Below are 23629 nucleotides of genomic sequence, written 5' to 3'. Positions count from 1 at the left end.
TATTTCTGTTCTCACTTAATAGCGACATTTTTACATGTAATAAAGACTTCAGAGGACAATATGTCCTCTGCAAAGTCTATGGTCTCTTCCCCTTTTAACCACTTTGTAAAAAAAAAAAAAAAAGGAACATCTTGGGGCAAAATTTTTTCCCATGGGAATGTCAGTACAATTTTATTAGATAAGCCTATAAGACTGCATGAGTCACTTAAAATGTTTTATAGCCGCAGGTCGGGACCTGGCAGCTGGGACTGCAGGGAGTGCAGGGCAGGGCCTAGAAGGTGCTGCTGTCTTGCCTGCTTCCACAGCCTGGGCCCAGGGCAGGGCTAGTGTCACAGGGAGGGCGCAGAAGTAGGTGCTCCCAGAGGCTGCTCGGCCACCCCAAGTAGCCTTTTTCTCTGAGACAGTTTTCCTCCCGTCTAACTGCGCAGGACAGTCAGAGGCCTGGCCGGGTGTGTGGGGTGCAGGGTTTTGGGCTCGGTTCCTTCAGGGCAGGCAGGAGGCAAAGATCCCCATTCAGTGACTGCTCCCCTTTGAGGTATGATGCTGCCTGACCCTGAACCCCTAATTCTTTTTAGTGGGAACTGGAGACGTTGAATCTCCCCCCTTCTGCACATCTCCCTTTCTTATTCAAGAATTAAAAACAGAAGAGTATCTCCTAATTTGAACCTTCTGCTCCATATAAACAACTCTTTTAATGCTTTTCTTATTATAAGAGTAGTGTATTAAAAAAAAAAAGTAGGGGTACCTGGGTGGCGCAATCAGTTAAGCATCCGACTCTTGGTTTCAGCTCAGGTTGTAATCGAGCCCTGCGTCAGGCTTGGGATTCTCTCTCCCCTTCCTTCTGCCCCTCCTGCTCATGCTCTTGTGCACTGTCTCTGTTTCTCTCTCTCAAATAAATAAATCTTAAAAAAAAAAAAAAAAGTAATGTATATTCTTACCTTGTTTGAAAAAATTTCAGTTGTGCTGCTTTGAAGTTTACCTGAGGGGAGTCAAATATTTGCTATGTTCTGGTACGAGGATTGTTGAGGTTCATCAGTGGTGAGCAAGGGGTGCATCTTTCCTTGGCACATTTACAGTTCTGTTCAGGTCAGGCAGGCAGTGTGGGTGGTTGGGGAGGGAGGGTTTCTCCAGGGCAGCAGCCTCGATCTAGGCTTTTTACCAAGGTGATGAGTTTGTGCAAAGCTGTGCTTTGGGTGTGGGGAAGGGTGCATGTGCACTTGGTTGGGAATGCATCAGGTGGGGAGGAGTTAAGCCCAGTATCCTGGGTTGATTTAAGGTCTGCCTCATCTCTAGATTAAAGGGCTGGGGATGTTGCTGTCTGTTTTGATTCTGCTTATGTTTTTGCGGCTTGACCAACTATTTCAAAACTTAGGGGTATAAAATAGCAATCATTTTATTGTGCTTACAGGTTCATTGGGTGAGGAATTTGAAATGGGGAGAGTCTTCTCTGTTACATGATGTCTGGGACTTCAGTTGGGATGGCTCAGACAGCTGGGGCTGGAGAATGTACTTTCTGGGGACTTATTCACTGGCACATCTGGCGCCTGAGGACGGGCTCAGCGAGGACTGGCTGTTAGCACCTGCACCGCACCTGGCTGTGACCCCATCCAGATCAGGGGCCCCAGAGACAGTGTGCCAGCAAACTCGAGAGAAGAGCACGCTGTTTATGACCAGCTCCCAAAGCCACATAGCGTCACTTCCGGCTTCCCCTATAGTGGAAATGGTCCCAAGTCCACCAGATTCAAGGGGAGGACACACAGACCCCATCTCCTGACAGGAGAATTTTTGGACAGATAGTGCCACTGGGAAGGCCCTGTGTGAAAAACACAATGACACCATACAGCTTTGCAGTGAGCACTTGGCACCAAGTGAGTCATAGCTTAGACGAGGCGTTCTGTTGTAGTTAACACGCTCAGAAAACCTGGAGAGGAACAGTAAACAGTCACGGCAGAACGCATGCTGCAGGATAAATGTGCTTTAGCATTGCTGCAACTTCCTGTGCCAGTAATATTCATTTTAAATGAGCTCAAGGCTCCCAGGATTTGTACAGAGTTGCTGATTTGCGTGCTTCTCTAAATTAAAGTGTTCTTGGCCTGAGCAGATGGGGATTGGAATTGCTGTTCACTCTCTTGAGATAGGGACCCTCTTCAGCACGCACAGAGGCTTTGCTGTCCCCTGAAGGACTTCATGACCTCAGTGTTTCTCAGTTTTAGCTGGAGTACCTGCTGCACACAGGGCTCAGGGTAGGGGATTAGCTTAGAGGACAAGTGAGAAAAAAACAAACCCAAGATTCCTTTTTTCACTGGAGTTGGGGGTGACTCTGGGGCCTTGAATGAGGTCTCCCCCTTGGAAGTGTTGGCCAAGTGTGGGCGGTGACTGGAGGCTCCTCTTGGTTCCGGTCTGTGGCTGTGAAGTGGAGGAGACAACATGACCTCGTGACTAGGAACAGTGATCCGGAAAGGCCGGTGTGGGCTCACCGGCGGCGGTGACATCAGCATCACTGTGCTTGCTGCTCGCACACCTTGGCCTTGTCGGTAGTCTCCCCGGGGCTGTGGCCATTGCCCGGCTGGATGCACAGTCAGGGCCACGTACTGTTGAACCTTTGACATGCTGGCCTCACGCAGGTACCCTACCCGCACCTCTAGCTGGCGCTGGCCTTCCTGGCTCCAGGCCTCTGTTTCTATTTGCCTGGTAGACATCTTTAGCCTGGATGCTTCCAGTGGGAAGTGGACCCACAGTGTGGGCTAATCCTAGACCGGTGTCCCCTCCCCCGCCATCCTCCACCTCTGGTGTTCCTGTCTCCTGATTACACCCATTCACCACCCCCTTCTGTTCTCGGCATTCTCAACCCATCTGTCCCTCATACCCCTGCTTCCTATTCGCCCAGAACATAGCTGCCCTGCTGCACACTTGGAGTGATGGCTGGTGGCCCACTCACCAGAGCCCTGCTGTCTTGGAATGCTAGGAAGGGGAACAGGGGTGCTCATATCCTCCGAGGACATCTTCTTCACAGGCCAGTAGACGTCCCCGCTGTGTGCAGTCCGCACCCCCATCTCCACAGGTCAGTGCCTCCTCTCTGCTCCCCAGGACTGGATCAGCAGTAGCCTTTACTTCCCGGATGTGTATTACGTAGAGTGGCTTTCGGCAGTTCTCTGTGTAAGGACAAGCCCTCCTGCACGGGGTGGCATGCAGTCATTCTGGGATCTCTTAGAGCAGGGATTGGTAAGCAGCTATGGCCCATGAGCCAATTCCGGCCCACCCCTGAGCTAAGAAAGTTTTAACAATTTTTACATGGTTGAAACAAAGTCAAAAAAGGAATGCTATTTCACAGCACACGAAATTCAGATTTCTGTATCCTTGAATGAAGTTGTGCGGGAGCATGGTCATGCTTTTACAAATTATCTAGGACTGTGTCACATTTCAGTGGCAAAGGTGAGCCATGGCTTCAGAGATCATGTGGCCCACAAACCCTAAAATATTTACTCTCTGTGCCTTTACAGAAGAAGTTTGCTGACTCCTGCCTTAGAGCAGTGATTCCCGGTCGTTTGGGAGAGCTTTTCATTCATGCCTTCATTCTTTCAGCAAATACTGAGTGAGCACTGAATAGTATGTGGCAGTGTCTCGGCGTCAGAGAACAGCAGTGAAGGAAATAGTCTTTGCTGTCTTGAGGCTTCCATTTTCTTGGCTGGAAACATACAAGCACAGAGCTTTATAGATAGATATGTGGGTATATTATCTGGTGGTAAGTGCTGTGAAGAAAAAGCTGGTTGAGTATGGGTAGGGAGGAAGGAGGGGGTGTGGGGGCACTATTAGGGATAGACTGGTCAGGAAGACCTCACTGAGCTGATACCTGGATGAACTGGGGGTGGGGGGTGGGGCAGATAAAGAGGCATTTGGAAGAAGAGGAAGTACAAAGACCCTGAGGCAAGTTGGAGAAATTACCAGGGTCCAGAGTGGCTTGAGCCTGGACTGTCTGAGCAGATAGGTGGGCAACAGGTGAGTGGCTGTGGCAGGCCACCAGATCCCTTAAGGTGCAGGCTCTCCACCTTCTCTTCACCACCTCTCTCTATATGATTCTGCCCCCTGGGGCACTTGAAAAAATGCAACATCCAGGCTCTTCTGCAGAGATCCTGATTCATGAGGTCTGAAGTGTAGACCGTGTAGGGTCTCCCAGGCTCTGGGAGGCCCAGTGTTTATCCCTTGAGGCTAGAAAAGGCAGACCCTCACTCCACTCTCCCCCAGCCTCCCTGCCAGTTCCTAGTCATTGTTAGGTCCTGGAGAAACTTTTCAGTCTTTAAAGGGCACCATGGATTAGGAACCTTTGCTGCAAGACCTCATAAAGTGCTTGGCTCCTAGCAGGGGCTCAATATCTTAAAGTGTGTTTTTAAGAGGAGACTTGCATTTATGCCGGTGACCATCTGAGAGGAGTTTGCAGGCATGCCAGTTCTCCCACTGCCCTGTCTTTGAAGGACTGTTTATGATCTGGGTCAGTTCCCCATCGTCTTGTGGGTGGCTGGTGAACCCCACCTTTTCCTGCATGAGCAGGGTCAAGCTGTTTCCCCTTGTGGTTCCAGGTGGACCCCTACTGCGTCTTGTCAGCTGAGCCTCGCCTCCTCCCCTGGCCCACCTCTCTTGTGTATGTGTATCATGTGTATGTTGCCTACCATACAGGTGAGGTTGTGCACAGGGTCTTAGCACTCTGCTCATCCGCAGGCACCATTTTTGTTGGATGGCTGGCTGGTGGATGAGCGAAGAAAGGATTTTTGCAAATACTGAAGACAGAAGGCAAATCCTGCATGCGTTCTCCATGCAGTCACACTGTCTAATGTCACCAAGCCGAGGTTGGTGAGCCCCTGGCATGCTGGTTTGTAGGATGTCTGGCTGTCTGTACTTGCCTGCAGGCACGCTGGGCATATTGTGTGTAATACAGGTGTGTGCCCATTAGCCAAGCTGGGGAGTGGCTTCCCTAACTCACACTCCCTTCTCTGACTTAGGATAAAAGTACATGTGCTCTCTAGGTGAAAATGGTGATCAGAATGTCCAACAAAAACATGCTAAAGCATATTGCAGCCATTTAAAATGTATAGGTGTGAAATGGAAATGGTTTTGTTTAATCCAGTATCATAACAGTACTTAAAATAAGGTAATAGGATTCTTGGTGAAGAATCTGCACCTTCTGTGTGACCTGGCATTCAAGGACTCAGAGTCTAAAAACCAATGCATCTCTGGAATTTCAAGCTTTTATGGGGGATTTTTGAAAGCTTTGTATGCGTGGTTTTGCATGGACTTTCAAGGATTTTCCCCCTAGACTTCCTGAAATTCATTCAGGAATCTGGTGGAGACCCACAGGTTTCAGATTGAGAAATTATGTTCTAAAAGGATTTGTCTCGAGTGCTGTCTGATTAAAATTTAAGAAACCACGTTAGACTAATAGGGACTACGAAAGCGTTGAATGAGCATTTTAATTTTTCCTTTGTTGGAAAAGGACACTCATTTTTAATCATACTCTTTAAAAATCACTCAATTTTTTTGCCCTAAATGAAAATTTCTATGTGAAAGATTTTCTTGAACGGGGTTTCCTTGCATAGCATGAAGTCTGGATACAGACAGAGAATTGGGAAACCAGTGTGCCTCAGTTTGCGTGCTAAGTATTTTTAAAATAAAAATCAGAATAAATTATCTTGAAAGCCGTGTAAGAGAATTTGATTTTAAGCCCTTTGTCAATGATGGTGAATGATCATCTTTTTAAAAATACTTTTCTTAATACTGAGTCCTTGTATGGTATATAATTGACTTAATTTAGTTCCATTTAGTTCAGGTATCTGTAGAGTATAGCTCTTTGTAGTTCCCAGCGATCCCTTTGCAACACTGTAAGGTAGGTCAGGCTCACTTAAGCAGGTTGCAGAATTCTAAAAGCAACATTAATTTTTAATACTGTTTTACTTTTAAACTCCGTGCCCTGCAAGGTTCCAGGCCAATCTACAGAGAACATGGGGAGCAAGGCTCCATAATTGTTGGGAATTGCTTGTGTTTTCCTCCTTGGAATGAGTCTGTGGTAATACAGGAACTTTTCCTGCCTACTGGTTGTCTTTGGTGTGTGCTGGGCTGAGTTCTTTTTCTCTAAAACAAAGCAGGCAGAGCTTTTGAGAGTTTAGAAGGCCAGACAACAGACACATGAAAAAGTGCTCAACATCACTCGGCATCAGGGAAATCCAAATCAAAACCTCAATGAGATACCACCTCACACCAGTCAGAATGGCTAAAATTAACAAGTCAGGAAATGACAGATGTTGGCGGGGATGCGGAGAAAGGGGAACCCTCCTACACTGTTGGTGGGAATGCAAGCTGGTGCAGCCACTCTGGAAAACAATATGGAGGTTCCTCAAAAAGTTGAAGATAGAGCTACCATATGATCCAGCAGTTGCACTACTGGGTATTTACCCGAAAGATACAAATGTAGGGATCCAAAGGGGTACGTGCACCCCGATGTTTATAGCAGCAATGTCCACAATAGCCAAACTGTGGAAAGAGCCAAGATGTCCATTGACAGATGAATGGATAAAGAAGATCTATACAATGGAATATTATGCAGCCATCAAAAGGAATGAAATCTTGCCATTTGCAGCAACATGGATGGAACTGGAGGGTGTTATGCTGAGCGAAATCAGTCAAACAGAGAAAGACATGTATCATATGACCTCACTGATATGAGGAATTCTTAATCTCAGTAAACAAACTGAGGGTTGCTGGAGTGGGGGGTGGGGTGGGAGGGATGGGGTGGCTGGGTGATAGACATCGGGGAGGGTATGTGCTATGGTGAGCGCTGTGAATTGTGCAAGACTGTTGAATCACAGATCTGTACCTCTGAAAGAAATAATACATTATATGTTAAGAATAAGAAAAAAAAAAAGAGGAAGATAGCAGGAGGGGAAGAATGAAGGGGGGGAAATCAGAGGGGGAGACGAACCATGAGAGACGATGGACTCTGAAAAACAAACGAGGGTTCTAGAGGGAAGGGGGTGGGGGATGGGTTAGCCTGGTGATGGGTATTAAAGAGGGCGCGTTCTGCATGGAGCACTGGGTGTTATGCACAAACAATGAATCATGGAACACTACATCAAAAACTAATGATGTAATGTATGGTGACTAACATAACAATAAAAAATTTAAAAAATTAAAAAAATAAAATATAGAAGGAGGTCAGAAACACTTGACATAAAAACATCTTAAAGATTAATTGGTGATAACACTTCTGAAAAGAAAAAGTACTGAGCAGGGGATAAATGTAGTAAAGTGAAAACATTCCTCGACCTCCTCTGTTCATCTAATTTTGGTGGCTGGCCTGAATGTGTTTGGTGTTGCAAATGTGAATCAGCCCTCATCTTGCAGGGAGACCCACCTGTAAACTGCCAATTAAAAAGTGTGTCGTTGGTGCTGTGACAACTCAGAGGGCTCCTGATGTCCCCTGGAGCAGGCAGGGAGGTTGGGGAGGTTTTCTCAAGAATGTCATGCGCAGGTAAGGTGTGTGCACTTCTGACCGTATGTAGATGGAGCTGCTTTAGGGAGGGTGGAGGCTGCAAATCGGGGCGGGGAGGAGGTAATGGCGGCCTACGTGGAGGTCTGATTGGTGAGGAGGGGAGATGAGGTTATGAAGCTCTCGGGGCGGGGGGCGGGAGAAGGGGTGAACTGCGAAGAGCAGGATGTTTCCAAGTGCAGGGAGCCAATCGAAGAAGTCTGAGCCACAAGAATAGGTTTGGGCGTTAGCCATGTATGGCCATTATTACCTCTTTATAAAGGGTAGCAAAGATGTGGCCATGGGCATTATTCTCCGGGATGGATCCCAGGGCCCTCACCTGCTTACAGGGGGAGGGATGCTTGCGTAGGACCAGTAGGAAAGGAGAGAGCACTCAGAGCCCTGGTGTCTATACTTCAAGGAGGGCAAAGACATCCAGGAAGGGGGGCAGCCTCACATGCTCTCAGATGGTCTAAGGGATGATAGAAGATTGAGAAACATCTCTGAGACAGACCTTTTAAACTGATTCAAGAAAAGGCTAAAAAGAAAATGAATAAACTAGTAACCATGGAATGATTTGAAAAGGTTGTCAAAAGGTATTATCCACCCTAAGGCATCTTAAGGACTGGATAATTCTCCTGAGGTTCCACAGCCAGAGAGGGACAGCTTCCTGGTATATTTTGACAAGCAACAGAATCCTAAAGTCAAAATGAGACGATTGGTTTATTTGAGGTACACAGTGAAGAGCAGGGCCCATGGGGTTTGGCAACTGCAGGTTCGTCCACAACGCCAGCACTGAGCTGACCACTGACCCCTGTGTTCCCAGGTCTTCTGAGGGGTGGGGGGCATGGTGTTCAGCAAGGGTTTGGAAATCTTTTCCCTCCTTTTTAAAACACAAGGTAAGAACATAGATACAAGGAAAGATAAAAATGTCACCATTTAAACAGTATTTTGGCATCTTCAGACAGTCTTATTCTAGGTGGTTTTTATTAGCAGAAGTCATACTGCATATATATTTTCTCATCTGGAATTGTCATAACTGCATTACCATGTTGCAGTGTATTTTCATAACCATATTTTTTAACCAAGATATAATTGACATGCAACATTATATATAGTATTATATTAGTAACATATGTAATATTATGTATTAGTTATATGTGTTAATAGTTAACATCTATCTATATATACTACTATATATATACAGTGTATATTATGTAAGTCTAGTTACCATTCATCACCACACATAGTTACACATTTGTGTGTGTGTGTGTGTGTGTGTGATGAGAACTTTTAAGATTTACTCTTAGCAACTTTCAAATACGCAATACAATATTAATAACTAGTCACCATGCTGTACATTACATTCCCAGGACTTATTTTGACCACCTTCACCCATTTCACCTACACACCCACCTGCTCACTTCTGGCAACCACTAATCCGTTCTCTGTATCTATGAACTTGGGTTTTTGTTTCATTCAGTTTTTGACATTCCACATATAAGTGAGATCATACAGTATTTGTCTTTCTCTGTCTAACTTACCTCACGTAGCATAATGCCCTCGAGGTCCATCCATGTTACCTCAAGTGGCAGGATTTCCTTCTTTTTATGGCCGAATAATCCATTCATCCAAGGATGGAAACTCGGATTGTTTCTGTGTCTTGGCTGTTGTCAATAATGCTGTGGTGAACATGGGGATGCAGATATCTTTTCAAGTTAGTGTTTCTGTTTCCTTCAGATAAATACCCAGAAATGGAACGCTGGGTCATATGGTATTTCTGTTTTTAATTTTTGAGGAACCTCTTACTGTTTTACATAGCGGCTGCCCCAGTGTACATTCCTGCCAACGGTGCATGATGGTTCCCTGTTCTCCACGTCCTTGCCAACACTTGTTATTTCTTGTCTGTTTGATAATAGTCATTGTGAGATTTAATGGCTTTCCGATTTTATTGAAAGGCTGTATCATAATTTATATAGCAATTCCCTAATCGTAGGACATTTGGGTTTATTCCCCCCACCCCCCCTTTTTTTTAATAAGTAAGGCCATGATTTGTGAAGGCGGCTTTCCTGTATATATATGTATATCCTTAGGATAATACTCAAAAGTAAGCTCACATGGTCCAAAGGTATAAACATTCTTTATTTTTTTTAATGAATAAGGAATATAGTATGGATTTATAGTAATTTTCCCATTTCTTGCTTATTTGCCACATTTATTTAGTTAGTTATTGCTATCTTTTGTATCAGTTGCTTACTACTCTGGAGAGGAATGTGTTTGTATGGAATCAGCAACAAGTGATTTTGGAAACTGAGTCCTATTTAGTAAACATTTATTAAACCCCTACTATGTACCAGACAATGACAATAAGAAGATGCCTGGGAGTAGATCCTAACCTGAAGGCCTTCTTGAGCTCACAGAATCGCCATCTCCAGGATGGGTGTGGGGGGGGAGGGGGCGGGGGGGGAATGTGTGCATTTGCTCTCTGTCTTTCTCTAGCACCTAAGAGCATCTGGCCCTTAGGAGGTATTCCATATTTGGGGGATGATTACAGGAGGGCCAAAGAGGAATGAGTACAAATATTAGAGACACTCATTCATGGGAAAGGTTTCTTTATTAAATAATTCTCTGTTCAGCAACTTCACTGGTGGCTCTGGTGGCTCATAGTCTAGTATTGACCCTAGGTTGACCCTAGCTTTTGCCCTGCTAAAATGTGATTGTGTTTCTGGGTGGCTTGGACAAGCACACGATGGGGGCGTGCCTTTCCAAAGCCTTCACTGATGGCTGTGGCTATGGTGGTTCATAGTCTAGTATGTTTTTAAAGTCATCCATGGCAAAACTTCACTGTGGCGGCTGGGCTGGTTTATTCACATTTATTGAGCACCAGCTGTGTACACATGATAACCTGCCCTCCAGGTGTCTGTAATCAAGGAAGCAGGCCAGCTGATGAGAAACTAGACTACAAGAGAGATGTGGCAAGTGTGAGAAAGGATGGGCTTCCAGGTGAAGTTAAGCCACAGTGTCAGGCCATTATCTAACCCCTCTGGGTTTTGGTTTCATAGACATTTAAAAGGAAAAGGCTGGACTGAGCCCTAGGATCTCTTTCAGACATGCAGTTCTTTGATGCTTGTGACTGGCTCTTCCTCAGACAAAGGTTGGGACATACTGTTTATCAGAACACAAGCACAGTTGAACTCCAGACCCCAAAAGAGGTAATCCAGAATTAAAGAGAAGTATTGGATCCTCTTTTCACTTATTTTTTAGTAGGACTTAATACTTCAGAAGTGTGCGTTTTGTTGTCTTCATGAGCTGTAATTTAGATTTCTTAGTGTACTTGAAAATATTGGTTAAACATTAAAATTGTGGGGCGCCTGGGTGGCTCAGTCGTTAAGCGTCTGCCTTCGGCTCAGGTCATGATCCCAGGGTCCTGGGATCGAGTCCCGCATCAGGCTCCCTGCTCCGTGGGAAGCCTGCTTCTCCCTCTCCCACTCCCCCTGCTTGTGTTCTCTCTCTCGCTGTGTCTCTCCCTGTCAAATAAATAAAATCTTAAAAAAAAAAAAAAAAACATTAAAATTGTATTAGTTGGAATCCTTGCATATCACAAAGTTAAATATTGACCTAATTTTCTTCTTTCCCTTCCAGCTGTTTGGGGCAACTTCGTTAATATGAGGTAACTGTTTTTAATAACTTGGATGTTGTGGTCGAGTTTTACAGACACATTTCAGTTATTACAAATAGACTGTAGATGGCATGGGTTAATTGAATATTTTAAAAATGAAACAGGTTTTTTTTTTTTGCCATTCACACATCTGAGCTTTGTCTTTTTTCTTATGGATATTCTTGATGAATACATCTGATTTTACTATTTGCTCAGGTAAAGCCCAGTTTTATTGGCTGGCTCCTCATCATTGCCTGCCTCAACGTCCCTTCCCTCCTTTTGTACACAGGAAAGGGTTGACCCTAGCTTTTGCCCTGCTAAAATGTGATTGTGTTTCTGGGTGGCTTGGACAAGCACACAGTGGGGGGCGTGCCTTTCCAAAGCCTTTTGAGAAGGGGGCTATCTTTAGGAAACCATGCAGGCCCCTGGCTCTGGGAGTAGACCAGTAGATTCTGAGGCTACCTGCTTATCTCAGGATTCAGCCCTGAGGAGCCTTCTGGCCTGAGTGTGCATTATTTGTGCTTTATGATAAACATAGGAGGGACACTCAGGAGAGTAAAATCCTGTGTTGATATTCTAAAAAAAAAAAAATTAACAAGCATTCATTGTAAAAACAAATTTGACGCTGTTAGTACAGTTTTACACTTAAAGAAAAATTCGTTCCACTTTGTCTGCCTTGATAGTGAAAATAAAAGAGCAGCAATCACAATTGTGGTGCTGGCGGTGGGTTTGGCAGTCAAATGCCCCTGCACTGGGCTACTACGGTAAAGGGTTGCTGTGCCGCCACCAGGCTTTTCAGATTGAGTAGGTTTTGCAAGGCCAGTGGGGCGGTGTTGATCTGATTCCTACCACCAGGGTGTGAGTGTCTCCTGACAAAGACTTGTGTGTGTGGCTAGGAGGGGTGCTGAGATCCCATTTAAAGGAACTCTGTTTTTTTACTTGGAAAAGCTCCATTTTGCATCAAATCCCCAGGAAAGCCCAGCAGAGAGACTTGGACTCCTATAGACACACTTCCTGCCTCTAATTTAAAATTGCATGTTGAATATAATGTGAAAGATTATTTTAGTGGAATAGAAATAACGCTTACAAAGTAGAGGTGAGCTGGTGAGATGAATTTGAGATTTCCTCTCCTCCATTGTCTTCCGTTCCTTGGGTGCACCCCCTTCTGGAGGGAATTGGAACCTGGGACTGATGTTTGGGAAGGGGAGCGCTGAGATGGTGTGCAGCTTTTGGTTTGTGTTGTCATTTGTTCAGAAATAAATCTTAAGGTCATCAAGCCTCTCAATGGATCTCAGTTTCGCAGCTTTCTACTCAACAGGTCTATCCAGGAAAATGGTGAACTCAAAATCGAGAGCAAGATCGAAGAGGTTAGTTCCTTTCCTGTATTTTGCTCCTATTTTGTCGTTATGTTTGTCAATTTCAGTTCTTTGGCTTGTGCTGGTACCTTTCTTGTGAGAGCCCGATGCTAACCCGTGATTTTGAAAACATCTCTTCAAAAATTACTCCCTTATTTAGAGGAGTCTTTTCATCTGTTATGCTGTGGATACACCTCTCTGTCAGTGTTTGGCCATTTGATAAAGGCATGATGTACAAATTCTACCTCAGAGGCAAAATGGATTTATGAGTTTGTCTGACTTTTCAACTGACCTTCCCAGAATTTCTTAGAGAAAGGGAAGTGAGTACTTTCACCAGGGATGGAGGCAAGTGCCAGCATCCACTCACCCCAGCAGATGCTGTAAGGAAAACCGCCCAACTCAGATGCTAGGACGGGGAACTTGGGGAGCGCCCACATGTACGGATGGGGAAGCCACACACCTGCTCACTGAAAGCTAGCGCCTCTGGTTGATTATATACCTTCTATTTAAAAATAATTGCTTATGTTTTTTGTCCAATAATTGTAGATATAGGTACGTGAGTGTAATGTGGGCTGCGGGAGGAGATGGGGAGTCAGTCATTTTGATCTGAAGCCAAATGTCACAGTTGTGGAGAAGCTCTCGGATTGCTCTCGTCCTTCTATCTCAGCTCCCAATGTTAACACACAGGAATTTGGGTCTGCTCACAGCCTGCCCTTCCTTCATGTGCTGAGCAGATGATGTGGAGATAATGTGCAGAAAGAAGAGGTTAAGCTTTGTGGGCAGCATTGAGGGGTTTTTTTCATTCCTGAAAAGAAGAGGGTGGTGGTGATCTGCCTGTTCTTGTGAGCCTCAGCCACCTTGCTTGTTGTAAGGAAATTAAAAGGTTAATTTTCCCAGAGACTTAAGTGTCTGTGGAGTAAGAGTTCCAACGTGCAGTGTATTATCTCGATTCTTGACTTGTGATTCAAGTAGTATAACTTAATTTCAAGCTGGAAGTGGATAATAGAAGAAATTACAATCTGTTTTGCATGATGTCGTGCCCATGTGGAACATCAGAGAGGAGGGAAGCGGTGGAGAACTGTCTTTGCTTCAAAACTGATGTTGGTTATTTTTGTTTTAGATCGTTGAACCACTAAGAGAGAAAATCAGAGATTTGGAAAAAAGGTAGGTGTACTTTTTTTTTTTTTTTTAAAGAAAATACTTCTATCCTTTTGACTTTAGAAGGTCACTATTCAATATAAATTCATCTAAACTGTATAGTTTTTTTTTTATCTATGTAATTAATTCTATAATATGAAAGATATCAGGCACTTTCAATATAGGAACTTGTCTGTGAGAAGATAGATGTTTACTGTAAAATTTGGATGTGGTGGTTTTAAACCCTTTTTTTTTCTTTTGTCATTATGAACTATTTCTTATAAAAGCTATGGAAAGTTTTTTTTTTGGAAGCTATGGAAGCTTTTTTTCTCTCTAGGAAGAAAATTATTTATTTTAATAAAGTTATTTTTTTTCAGGAGTCTTCCTATGTTAGAAGTCCTTCCTCTGTTAACCTCTGTCAGTTTGATTTCTACAAACTATGATGATATAAACAAAGGGCCATATAAATGTTTTGTTGGGTTTCTTTAACCCTGATTCAAATAGTCCAAACATGAGAAGAAGAGAGGATCTAAGTGTGTTGTAATCTTCCTTTTCCAAATTCTGTGAATTTCTCAGTTCCTGAAAATTCATGGCATACAAATTGAAGCTAAGCCTTACCTTCTTTTAAGTTATGCAGGGCATTCAGGTGGTGTCGCACAAATATTGATTAGTCTGAGAGAATTCCAAAACAAGAAAATAAAGCTGGAGGACCTAAAACCTAGTACTGTGTGTAAGTACTATAAGAAATTAGGGTCAGTTATTTGCTTGTCACCATACATCAGGAAAGTTCCAGAACTGAGTCCAGGTAAAGTGGATGGAAGGGAAGAGTAATAGAATACAGTGAGAACTTACTTGAATCAGATTCCAAAGCACGTTGCTCCTCACCTTTTGTCGGGTCTCCCCCTGACCCCTGCCTGCCAGTGTGTGGGTGTGTGTGGCTCTGCTGCACCCACATTCCCTCTCTCTCTGAAACAGTCGAGCTCCGGCGCTGGAACTTCTCCCTTGAGTTTATTGGGAAAACTGTGTGTCCAGAGTCGGGTCTTCAGAGGTTTATTTATTTATTTATTTATTTTTAAAAAAGATTTTATTTATTTATTTGACAGAGGGAGAGTTAGCAAGAGCAGGAACACAAGCAGGGGGAGTGGGGGAGGGAGAAGCAGGCTTTCCCGCCGAGCAGAGAGCCCGACGCGGGGCTCGATCCCAGGACCCTGGGATTATGACCTGAGCTGAAGGCAGACGCTTAACGACTGAGCCACCCAGGCGTCCTAATTTGAGAGATTTTAATTGAAACTTAAAAAAAAATTGTTTATGGTAAGAATAACCCACCAGGTTTTTATGTTGCCCCCCCAAAAATATTGCTCACCACTGATAAAGTCTTTAGAGAGTAATATTTATGAAAAGTGAATTAATTGGATAACTTCCCTGAGATGATGGTTTACACACACGATCTCTTGAAATAGGAGAATTTTATGATTCCTTTTGATACTTTTGTGATGTTCTTTGTCCTTTTTAAATCAGAAAGTGAAGCACAAGTATAAATATAATCTTGAAGAATGTGCCAGTAACTCATTCTTTTCAAACTGTGAGAGTTACTTTTAAGATAGGTGCAGAGGTTAAGTGTTTTCTACTTAGTTCTGCTTTACTAGTTACTCATCCTAAAATGGTTCTGGTCTCTAGGTTGGTGAGCAAGTCAGGTGACAGATGAGCCAGGGTTATTGTGTTAGCTAGAAAGTCCAGTACGGACATGACTTTGTGGTAGAAATCGATAGAGCTCTGTCTGGTTTTATTTTTCCTGACTGATTTGTATGATAAGAATGATCAAACACCCATCTTGACACGAGCAAGATAAGAACGTAACTGGATTATGTTGTCTTGATGTGCTTGTCATTTGGGGGCAAAGTGACCCCCAGGAAATAAGGATATTTTTGAAAGGTAGGGGTTATATGTATATGGGGAAAGAAATGGGAACAATGCCATTCTAGAAGCCTAAGTAAGTGGGTTTTGTGAGTTTTTTTTCTTCTTTACTACACCCCCTCATTTCTTTTTTTTTTTTTAAAGATTTTATTTATTTATTTGAGAGAGAGAATGAGAGAGAGAGAGCATGAGAGGGGGGAGGGTCAGAGGGAGAAGCAGGCTCCCCGCCGAGCAGGGAGCCCGATGCGGGACTCGATCCCGGGACTCCAGGATCATGACCTGAGCCGAAGGCAGTCGCTTAACCAACTGAGCCACCCGGCGCCCCACCCCCCCATTTCTTAACAGTTTGATTGCCTGCCATTTGTTTAATTTCATCTCAATATCTTTAAATGTTCTGTGAATAGATAGCAAGTAATGATGAGAATTTAAATTCTAAGTAAAAATGCTTCTTACTCGCTACCTTCATGTACAGGAAGTTTAGAGTCTAGAATGGCATAAAATAATAAGGATTAATTTTGGGGGGTAAGAAAAGATCCATTATTCAATTCCTGCTTCATTCACCTCCCTTGCTTGTCTCACACTCAGAAATGCAGAATGCAGGCTTCGTGTCGGCAGGTTCTTGCTTCTCTACGTTGTTTGCTTCTGTGTCCTCAGTGTGTGGCACTGAATAGGTGCCCAGTAAAAAGTTCTGGAATAAATGAATATATGGATGAGCCAGTATGCTGCTGCGTAGGGTTTTAACCTACTGCAGGCCTTTAAAGCAGCCTATGCCTTTCCCTTGCCCACTTTGCCCAATGCTGGTAAAGTGCAGGAGGGGAAGCCTGAGTGGCATGCTGAAGGAGTGGCCCAGCTAGCAGCACATCAGAGTCACATCATACAGTCCCCTCACACAGTCCCCTCAGAGTCCCCTCACACAGTCCCCTCAGAGTCACCTCACACAGTCCCCTCACGCAGTCCCTTCACGCAGTCACCTCAGTTACTACTCAGCCCCTCATGCAGTCACCCGAGTCACCTCACACAGTTCCCTCACGCAGTCCCCTCATGCAGTCCCTTCACGCAGTCACCTGAGAATCACTTCACACAGTCCCCTCATGCAGTCACCTCACACAGTCCCCTCAGAGTCACCTCACACAGTCCCCTCATGCAGTCCCTTCATGCTGTCACCTCACACAGTCCCCTCACGCAGTCCCTTCACGCTGTCACCTCACACAGTCCCCTCACGCAGTCCCTTCACGCAGTCACCTCAGAGTTACTACTCAGCCCCTCATGCAGTCACCCGAGTCACTTCACACAGTTCCCTCACGCAGTCCCCTCATGCAGTCCCTTCACGCAGTCACCTGAGAATCACTTCACACAGTCCCCTCATGCAGTCACCTCACACAGTCCCCTCAGAGTCACCTCACACAGTCCCCTCACGCAGTCCCTTCACGCTGTCACCTCAGAGTTATCTCATGCAGTTCCCCCCATGCAGTCACCTCACACAGTCCCTTCACACAGTCACCTCAGAGTTACTACTCAGCCCCTCACGCAGTCACCCGAGTCACCTCACGCAGTCCCCTCATGCAGTCCCTTCACGCAGTCACTTGAGAATCACTTCACACAGTCCCCTCATGCAGTCGCCTCACACAGTCCCCCACGCAGTTCCCTTACGCAGTTACCTCAGAGTCACTTCACACAATCCCCTCACACCCCCCCCAGCTCTGTCATCCGTGACTGCAGGAAGGCAAACAGTGTGAAGTGCAGACAGACTGAGGAGGACCCTGAAGGAGTTAGCCCTGCTCTTATTTCTGACTTTGTGTGCCTGACTTTTCAAAGGAAGAAATGAGGGTTATAAGAGAGTCCTTCCAACAGTTTAATAACTTGATCATACATCTGAAATCTGAAACTTGGTTGCTACATGTTGAAGAAAACAAAGCAAGAAGCCCAGCCAGTGTTTTCGTTTTTTAAAGGTTTTTAGCACAGTGTTTGAAGTAGGTTCATCAGTCTGTACTCCACATGTGACCATGTGTCGGGCAGTTATGTTTTTGCTTCAGTTTCATTGAACTGTATTTCCTATAAGAAAACTGTTTGCTATTTTCTCTCCGGTACAAGGGGCAACAGTGGGCAGGTGGGGAGAGGGTCAGCCTGGAAGGAGCGAGACACCGTAGGTGCGCCCCATGGCTGGCTGTGGAATTTGGGATTGAGGCTGGAGTGGTGGGTGTGGGCGCTCAGAGAAGAGAGTGGATGTCGGGGCTGTGTGAGGGGTGCACACAGCCAGTGCTGTGGTTTGCTTGGCCATGTCCGCCTGACTGACGGAGAAAGCATTTGGAATGACAAGAAGTGTCACTTCGCAAAGAAGGCATCTGTCAGGCTCCCTGAAGGCTTCCACTGTTCCAGCAGGCAGAATGTGCCCTGCCCCACAGCCGCTGTGAGAACATTCTCTTGGGCATTACCTGTGGTAAAGACAGCTCCTGCCAGGGCAGCCCTCTGGGGAAGGTGCTGTGATTACCCCTTGACAGCAGGAAGCCCTGAGGTGCACAGAGCTCTTGGGGGTCTTGCTCTGGGTCACAGAACTAATAAGAGGGAAGGCCAAGATTTTCACTCATTCCCTCAGATTCTCCCACCTGCCTGCTTCTGGTTTTGTAGTCTGCAAGGGGAACTTGACCTTTTGAGAATCTGGAAGCTCTTAATAGGGGAATTCATCTGCATTGTAGAAGAAAGCCCTGCTGCCCCAAGCTCTAAGCATGTTTCCACTCTTCCAGGAGATGAGAAACACTTGCTTCAAGGCCTTCTGTCTAATGACCTGTCATATTCTGTTCAGTTCAGCGACCATTAAGGAAATGCCTTCTGTATCCCAGCTGGGGATGTGAAGGGGATGAGACAGTGCCCCTGGCACCTCTCCAATTAAAATAATGACTGTAAAGTTGGTTTCTTTGAATTTACTAAAAGCACTTTGTTCCTAACTGAACCATTTAACCACTTTAAGAATGGATATTTCAAATCTGCATATATCAACTCTCATTTGATCTTTTATCTGCAGTTTGCACTGCCCTGCTCCGGAAATATCACTAGGGGTTGGGGACCCATGTGACCTTTTCTGGGGGCAAGAGGCATTATGGAAAGATGAGGTGAGACTTAAGGTGTGTTGAGAGCAGACCATGGAGGCAGAAAGTGCTGGTGCCCAGCCATTTTGTTCCGGGGCACCGGTGTAGAAAGAGATGCTGCAATTGTGAAATTGCCCAGAATAAGGGAACAGGCTTAGTCAGTTTTTTCTTTTCTTCCCCTTGCAAGGCACAGTGTTCTGCTTTGGGTCTGTGACTTCACACAGCTGCTTTCTTCCTTCCAGACCTCGATACAGCATTATAAGGAGGCCACCCTGCCCCCCTTATTTTGTGCTTAGCTCTGGCTGCGTGGAGCCTGTACCTTGGTAAATTTTCCCTTCTCCAGGATGAAAGCTCTGTCCTCAGCCTGATGCTACACAAGGAGCCGGTTGCATATTTCTTGAATTCAAATGAGCCAATAACCGCTTGGTTCCTACAGCCCTCGCTTGGAATGGATAGAAGGAGCAGACAGTAATAATGGCACAGTCTAGCCTTTGTTTTGATGGTAGTAGAGAAAATCCTCACAGGACATGGTTGACTCTTCTTTTCTCATCTCTTCATGTTCTACAGCTTCACCCAGAAATACCCGCCAGTAAAATTTTTATCAGAAAAGGACCGTAAAAGAATTTTGGTAAGTTTGCACATCTGATTAATATTCATAATATCAAGAAGCTGGCTTTTTAAATAGAGGTAGAATTCACATACTGTAAGTTACCCGTATGGAATATACGGTGTACTCGTTTATAGTATGGTCACAAAGTCCTTCGACAGCACTCCATTCTAATTCCAGAATGCTTTCATCACTCCAGAAAGAGACCCATCCCCGTTGTCAGACATCCTCCTCCCAGCTCCTGGCAATCACTGAAACTGCTCTCTGTCTCAATGGATTTGTCTGTTTGGGACATTTCGATGAATGAAATGATACGCTATGTGGTCTTTAATATCTGATTTCTTAAACTTAGAGTAATGTTTCTAAAGTTTGTCCAGGCTGTAGCACAAATCAGTAGTACTTCATTCCTGCCTGTGGCTGGATAATATTCCATATTATGCATGTACCACATTTTGCTTATCCATTTATCAATTGATGGACATTTGGGGTGGTTTCTACTTGGAGGCCATTGTGCATAATGCTGCCATGAAACATAGGTATACACATTTTTGTGCAGACATAGTTTTTTGGTTCTCTTGGGTATATACCTAGTGCCCCTGGCTGATGAGACTAATCATGTCCCATTGAATTGTCTTGGCACCCTTGTCAAAAATCAGCTGACCATACGTGAAAATATTTTTTTCTAGACTCTTAGTTCTGTTCCATTGATCCAGTCTGTCCTTATGCCAGTACCACTGTGTTGGTAAAAGTATTGGTACTGTTACTATAAAGTAAGTTTTGAAATTGGGAAGTGTGATTCCTCCCACTTTGTCTTCTTTTTCAAGATAGTTTTGACTATTCTGGATCCCTTACAGTTCCTGGTGAATTTTAGGATTAGCTCATCAGTTTGTTTAAAGAAGCCACCTAAGATTTCGATACAGACCACATTGGGTCTGTGGATGAATTGGGGCAGTATTGTCATCTTAATATTGTCTTCCGATCCTTGAACATGGGGTGTCTTTCTATTTATTTAGGTCTTCATTAATTTTTTTTAACATTCTTTTTGTAGTTTTCAGAGTGTAAGTTTTACAGTTTTGTTAGATTTATTCTAAAGTGTTTATCCTTTTTGATATCATAAATGGAATTAATTTTTAGTTTCATTCTTGTATTTTGTATTGCAAGTAAATAGAAACACAATAGATTTTTGTATTTTCTTATACCCTGCGACTTTGCTGAAATCATTGTGTTCTAATAGTTTCAAGTAGATTCCTGAGGATTTTTTATGTACTGTTCAAGATCATGCTGTCTGCAGTTATGGGTGGTTTAACTTCTGCCTTAACAGTATGGATGCTTTCTATTTCATTTCCTTGCCTAATTTTCCTGGCTAGAACCCTAGTACAGTGTTGAATAGAAGTCGGAAGAGCAGACATCCTTGTCTTGTTCCTCATCTTAGGGGAAAGCTTTTAGTCTTACACCGTGAAGTGTGATGTTAGCTGAGAGCTTGTCATAGATGCCTTCTATCAGGTTGACCAGATTCCCTTTTAGCCCTGGTTTGTTCAGTTTGCAACCAATCTTGCATATCTGGGATAAATCTCTTTTGGTTAATGTATAATCCTTTTTTATATACTGGTGGATTTGATTTGCTAGCATTTTGCTGAGGATTTTTATGTCTGTATTTATGAGAGATCTTGGTCTATAATTTTCCTTTCTTATGATGTCTTTTGCCGCTTTTGGTAGGTATCAGGTTAATGATACTGACCTCATAGGATAAGTGGGAAAGTGTTCCCTCCTCTTCTATTTTTTAAGATGAATTTTTGACAATTTGGTATTAATTCTTACTGAAGTGTTTGGTGAAATTCACCACAGAAGTTATCTGGGCTTAAGCTTTTTTTGTTAACTTTTTTAACATTGCTAATTCAATCTCTTATTATAGATCTATTTAGATTTTCCATTTCTTCTTGAGTTATTTTGGTAGTTTGTATCTTCTTAGAAATTACATTGCTTTAGTTGCCTACCCTAAGTTTTGGTGTGCTGTTTCTTCATTGTCACCCATTTCAAAGTATTTTCTAATTTTCCTCATAACTTATTCTTTGATCCTGTAGTCATCTGCGAGTGTGCTGGTTAATTTCTGCATACTTGTGGATTTCTCAGATTTCTTTGTTATTGATCTAATTTCATTCCACTGTAGTCAGAGAACTTACTTTGTATGATTCAATTCCTTTTAAATTGTTGAGGCTTATTTTATGGCCTAGGATATGGTCTATCCTAGAGAATATTTCATATACTTTTTTTTTTTTCTTTTTTTGAAGATTTTATTTTTGAGTAATCTTTACACCCAGTGTGGGGCTTGAACTCACAACCCTGAGATTAAGAGTCTCATGCTCCACCAACTGAGCCAGCCAGGCACCCCTCATGTACTCTTAAAGGGACTGTGTATTGTGCTGTTGTTGAGTGTTCTATAGATATCTGTTAGGTCTAGCTGGATTACAGTGTTTTTCAAGTCCTTCATTTCCTTGCTAATCTTCTGTATAGTTCTGTCCATTATTGGGAGTGAGGTGTTGATACCTCCAGCTATTGTTGTTGAAATCTCTAGTTCTTCCTTTAATTCTTTCAACTTCTGCTTTGTATATTTTGGGTCTCTGTTAGGTGTATAAATGTTTATAACTGTTACTTGATGGATTGACCCTTTTGTCATTATAAGATGCCCCTCTTTATCTATTAACATTTTTGGTTTGTTTTAAAGTTTATTTTGTCTGATATCATAGCCACTCCAGCTTTCTCGTTGTTTCTATGCTATGTGTTATACTTTTTTACATTCAACACATTGTATCATCCAGTCTTCAGTGTGTTCCCTTAAGATTTTATATAGTTGGACCTTGTTTTGTTTTATTTGTTTCCAGTTTGGCAGTTGCTGCCTTTTGGGTGGTTGGCTTAATCCATTCACACTTAATGTTACTACCGACATAGTTGGCTTTATAACTGCCATTTTATTTTGTGTTTCCCATATACCTCATATCTTTTTTGTTCCTCCGGGCTTCCATTGTTCTTTTCTTATGCATTAAATAAACCTTTTCTTATGTGACATTTGAATTCCTTTAATTATTTTTTACTGTATTTTAAAATTCATTTTGTTGCTATTTATTCTATTGCTTACCATCTACATTTTAACTTAGGATACTCTACTTTGGCTTTATACTGAGTTCCAGTGAGATATAGAAATGCCACTCCTACATAGTTCTGTTACCCAACCCTTCCTGTGATATTTCTATGCATTTTATATATTACTTTAATCCAAGTTACAAACTCCACAATACATTGTTATAATTATTTTATAATTTTTAAATTTTATATATTTTTTTAATTTATTTTTTTTGAAAAGATTTTATTTATTTGTTTGACAGAGAGATAGAGAGCACAAGTAGGCAGAGCGGCAGGCAGAGGGAGAGGGGGAAATAGGCTCTCCACTGAGCAGGGAGCCCAATGTGGGGCTCGATCCCAGGACTCTGGGATCATGACCTAAGCCGAAGGCAGCCCCCCAACTGACTGAGCCACCCAGGCGCCCCTAAATTTTATATCTTTTAAATGAGGTGAGGGAATAAAGGAGAGTAAAGATGTATTTACAGTATTTGTTACATCATCCTTTTCATTACCCTGTCGTTTCCTTCATTTGTTCCTGTGGGTTTGAGTAAACTTTTGATGTCATTGCCTTACAGCAATACAACTCTCATCTACCCTCGTCATGCTGTTGTTGTCAAATATATTTCTATATTTTACAGGGAAAATAATACAGTACTATGCATATTATTTTATACAGTTATTTTGCTGCAGTGGTGATGGTGGTAAAATATACATAACACGATTTATCATTGTATCATTTAAGTATATAGTTGTGTGGCTTTAAGTATGTTCACATTGTTGTGCTATACAATTTGGTCTTTAAATCAATTAAGAGTAGAAAGGAGAGAGTGTCATTACATTGTCTTTTATAATTACCTAATTACTTTATTTGTTTCTCCCCATTTTGTTTCCTGTGTGGGAAATGCTGCCTGGCATCATTTACTTTCAGCCTGAAGAACATCTTTTAGTATTTCTTGTATGGCGGGGCTGCTGGCAATGAGTACTCTCATTTTTTGTTTATCATTTTTGTTTTTCAGTTTTAGAAGTTTGGGTTGTATATAAAATTCTTGGCTGACCGTTTTATTTCTTTTCTCTTCTTTGAATGTGTTACCCCACTGCTTCCTCCACTAGCTGTGATAGAGAATAGGCTGTTAGTCATGTTGGGGGTCCCTTGTACGTGAGGAGTCCTTTTCTTTGTCTGCTGTCTACTTTCCACCAGCTGCTGTCACAGTTGCCAGCTCAGTAGCTTAAAACAACGGAAACGGA

General features: G+C 43.3%; 1 protein-coding gene across 3 annotated transcripts in view; it reads left to right on the top strand.

Annotated features, from left to right (window-relative positions):
• UXS1 (UDP-glucuronate decarboxylase 1) overlaps positions 1 to 23629 on the top strand; it is a 99365-nt gene that overhangs the window by 19095 nt on the left and 56641 nt on the right. Inside the window, exons 2-5 of one of the 3 annotated variants that reach the window (XM_064572672.1) lie at positions 11156 to 11183; positions 12475 to 12538; positions 13647 to 13690; positions 19228 to 19288. The exons of 1 other annotated variant lie outside the window; for it this stretch is intronic. In XM_064572672.1, coding sequence (XP_064428742.1) covers positions 11156 to 11183; positions 12475 to 12538; positions 13647 to 13690; positions 19228 to 19288 — 197 coding nt within the window. The remainder of the gene's footprint in view (positions 1 to 11155; positions 11184 to 12474; positions 12539 to 13646; positions 13691 to 19227; positions 19289 to 23629) is intronic. One more of the 3 variants, XM_064572673.1, reaches the window with a different exon arrangement.

The sequence above is a fragment of the Mirounga angustirostris genome, unplaced genomic scaffold, assembly GCF_029215605.1.
Source record: "Mirounga angustirostris isolate CCGP_5_RB_7025 unplaced genomic scaffold, mMirAng1.0.hap1 SCAF_10, whole genome shotgun sequence".
In the NCBI taxonomy this organism is placed as follows: domain Eukaryota; kingdom Metazoa; phylum Chordata; class Mammalia; order Carnivora; family Phocidae; genus Mirounga; species Mirounga angustirostris.
The sequence above is the reverse complement of the archived record's forward strand: the minus strand, read 5'-3'. Positions and strand labels throughout refer to the sequence as shown.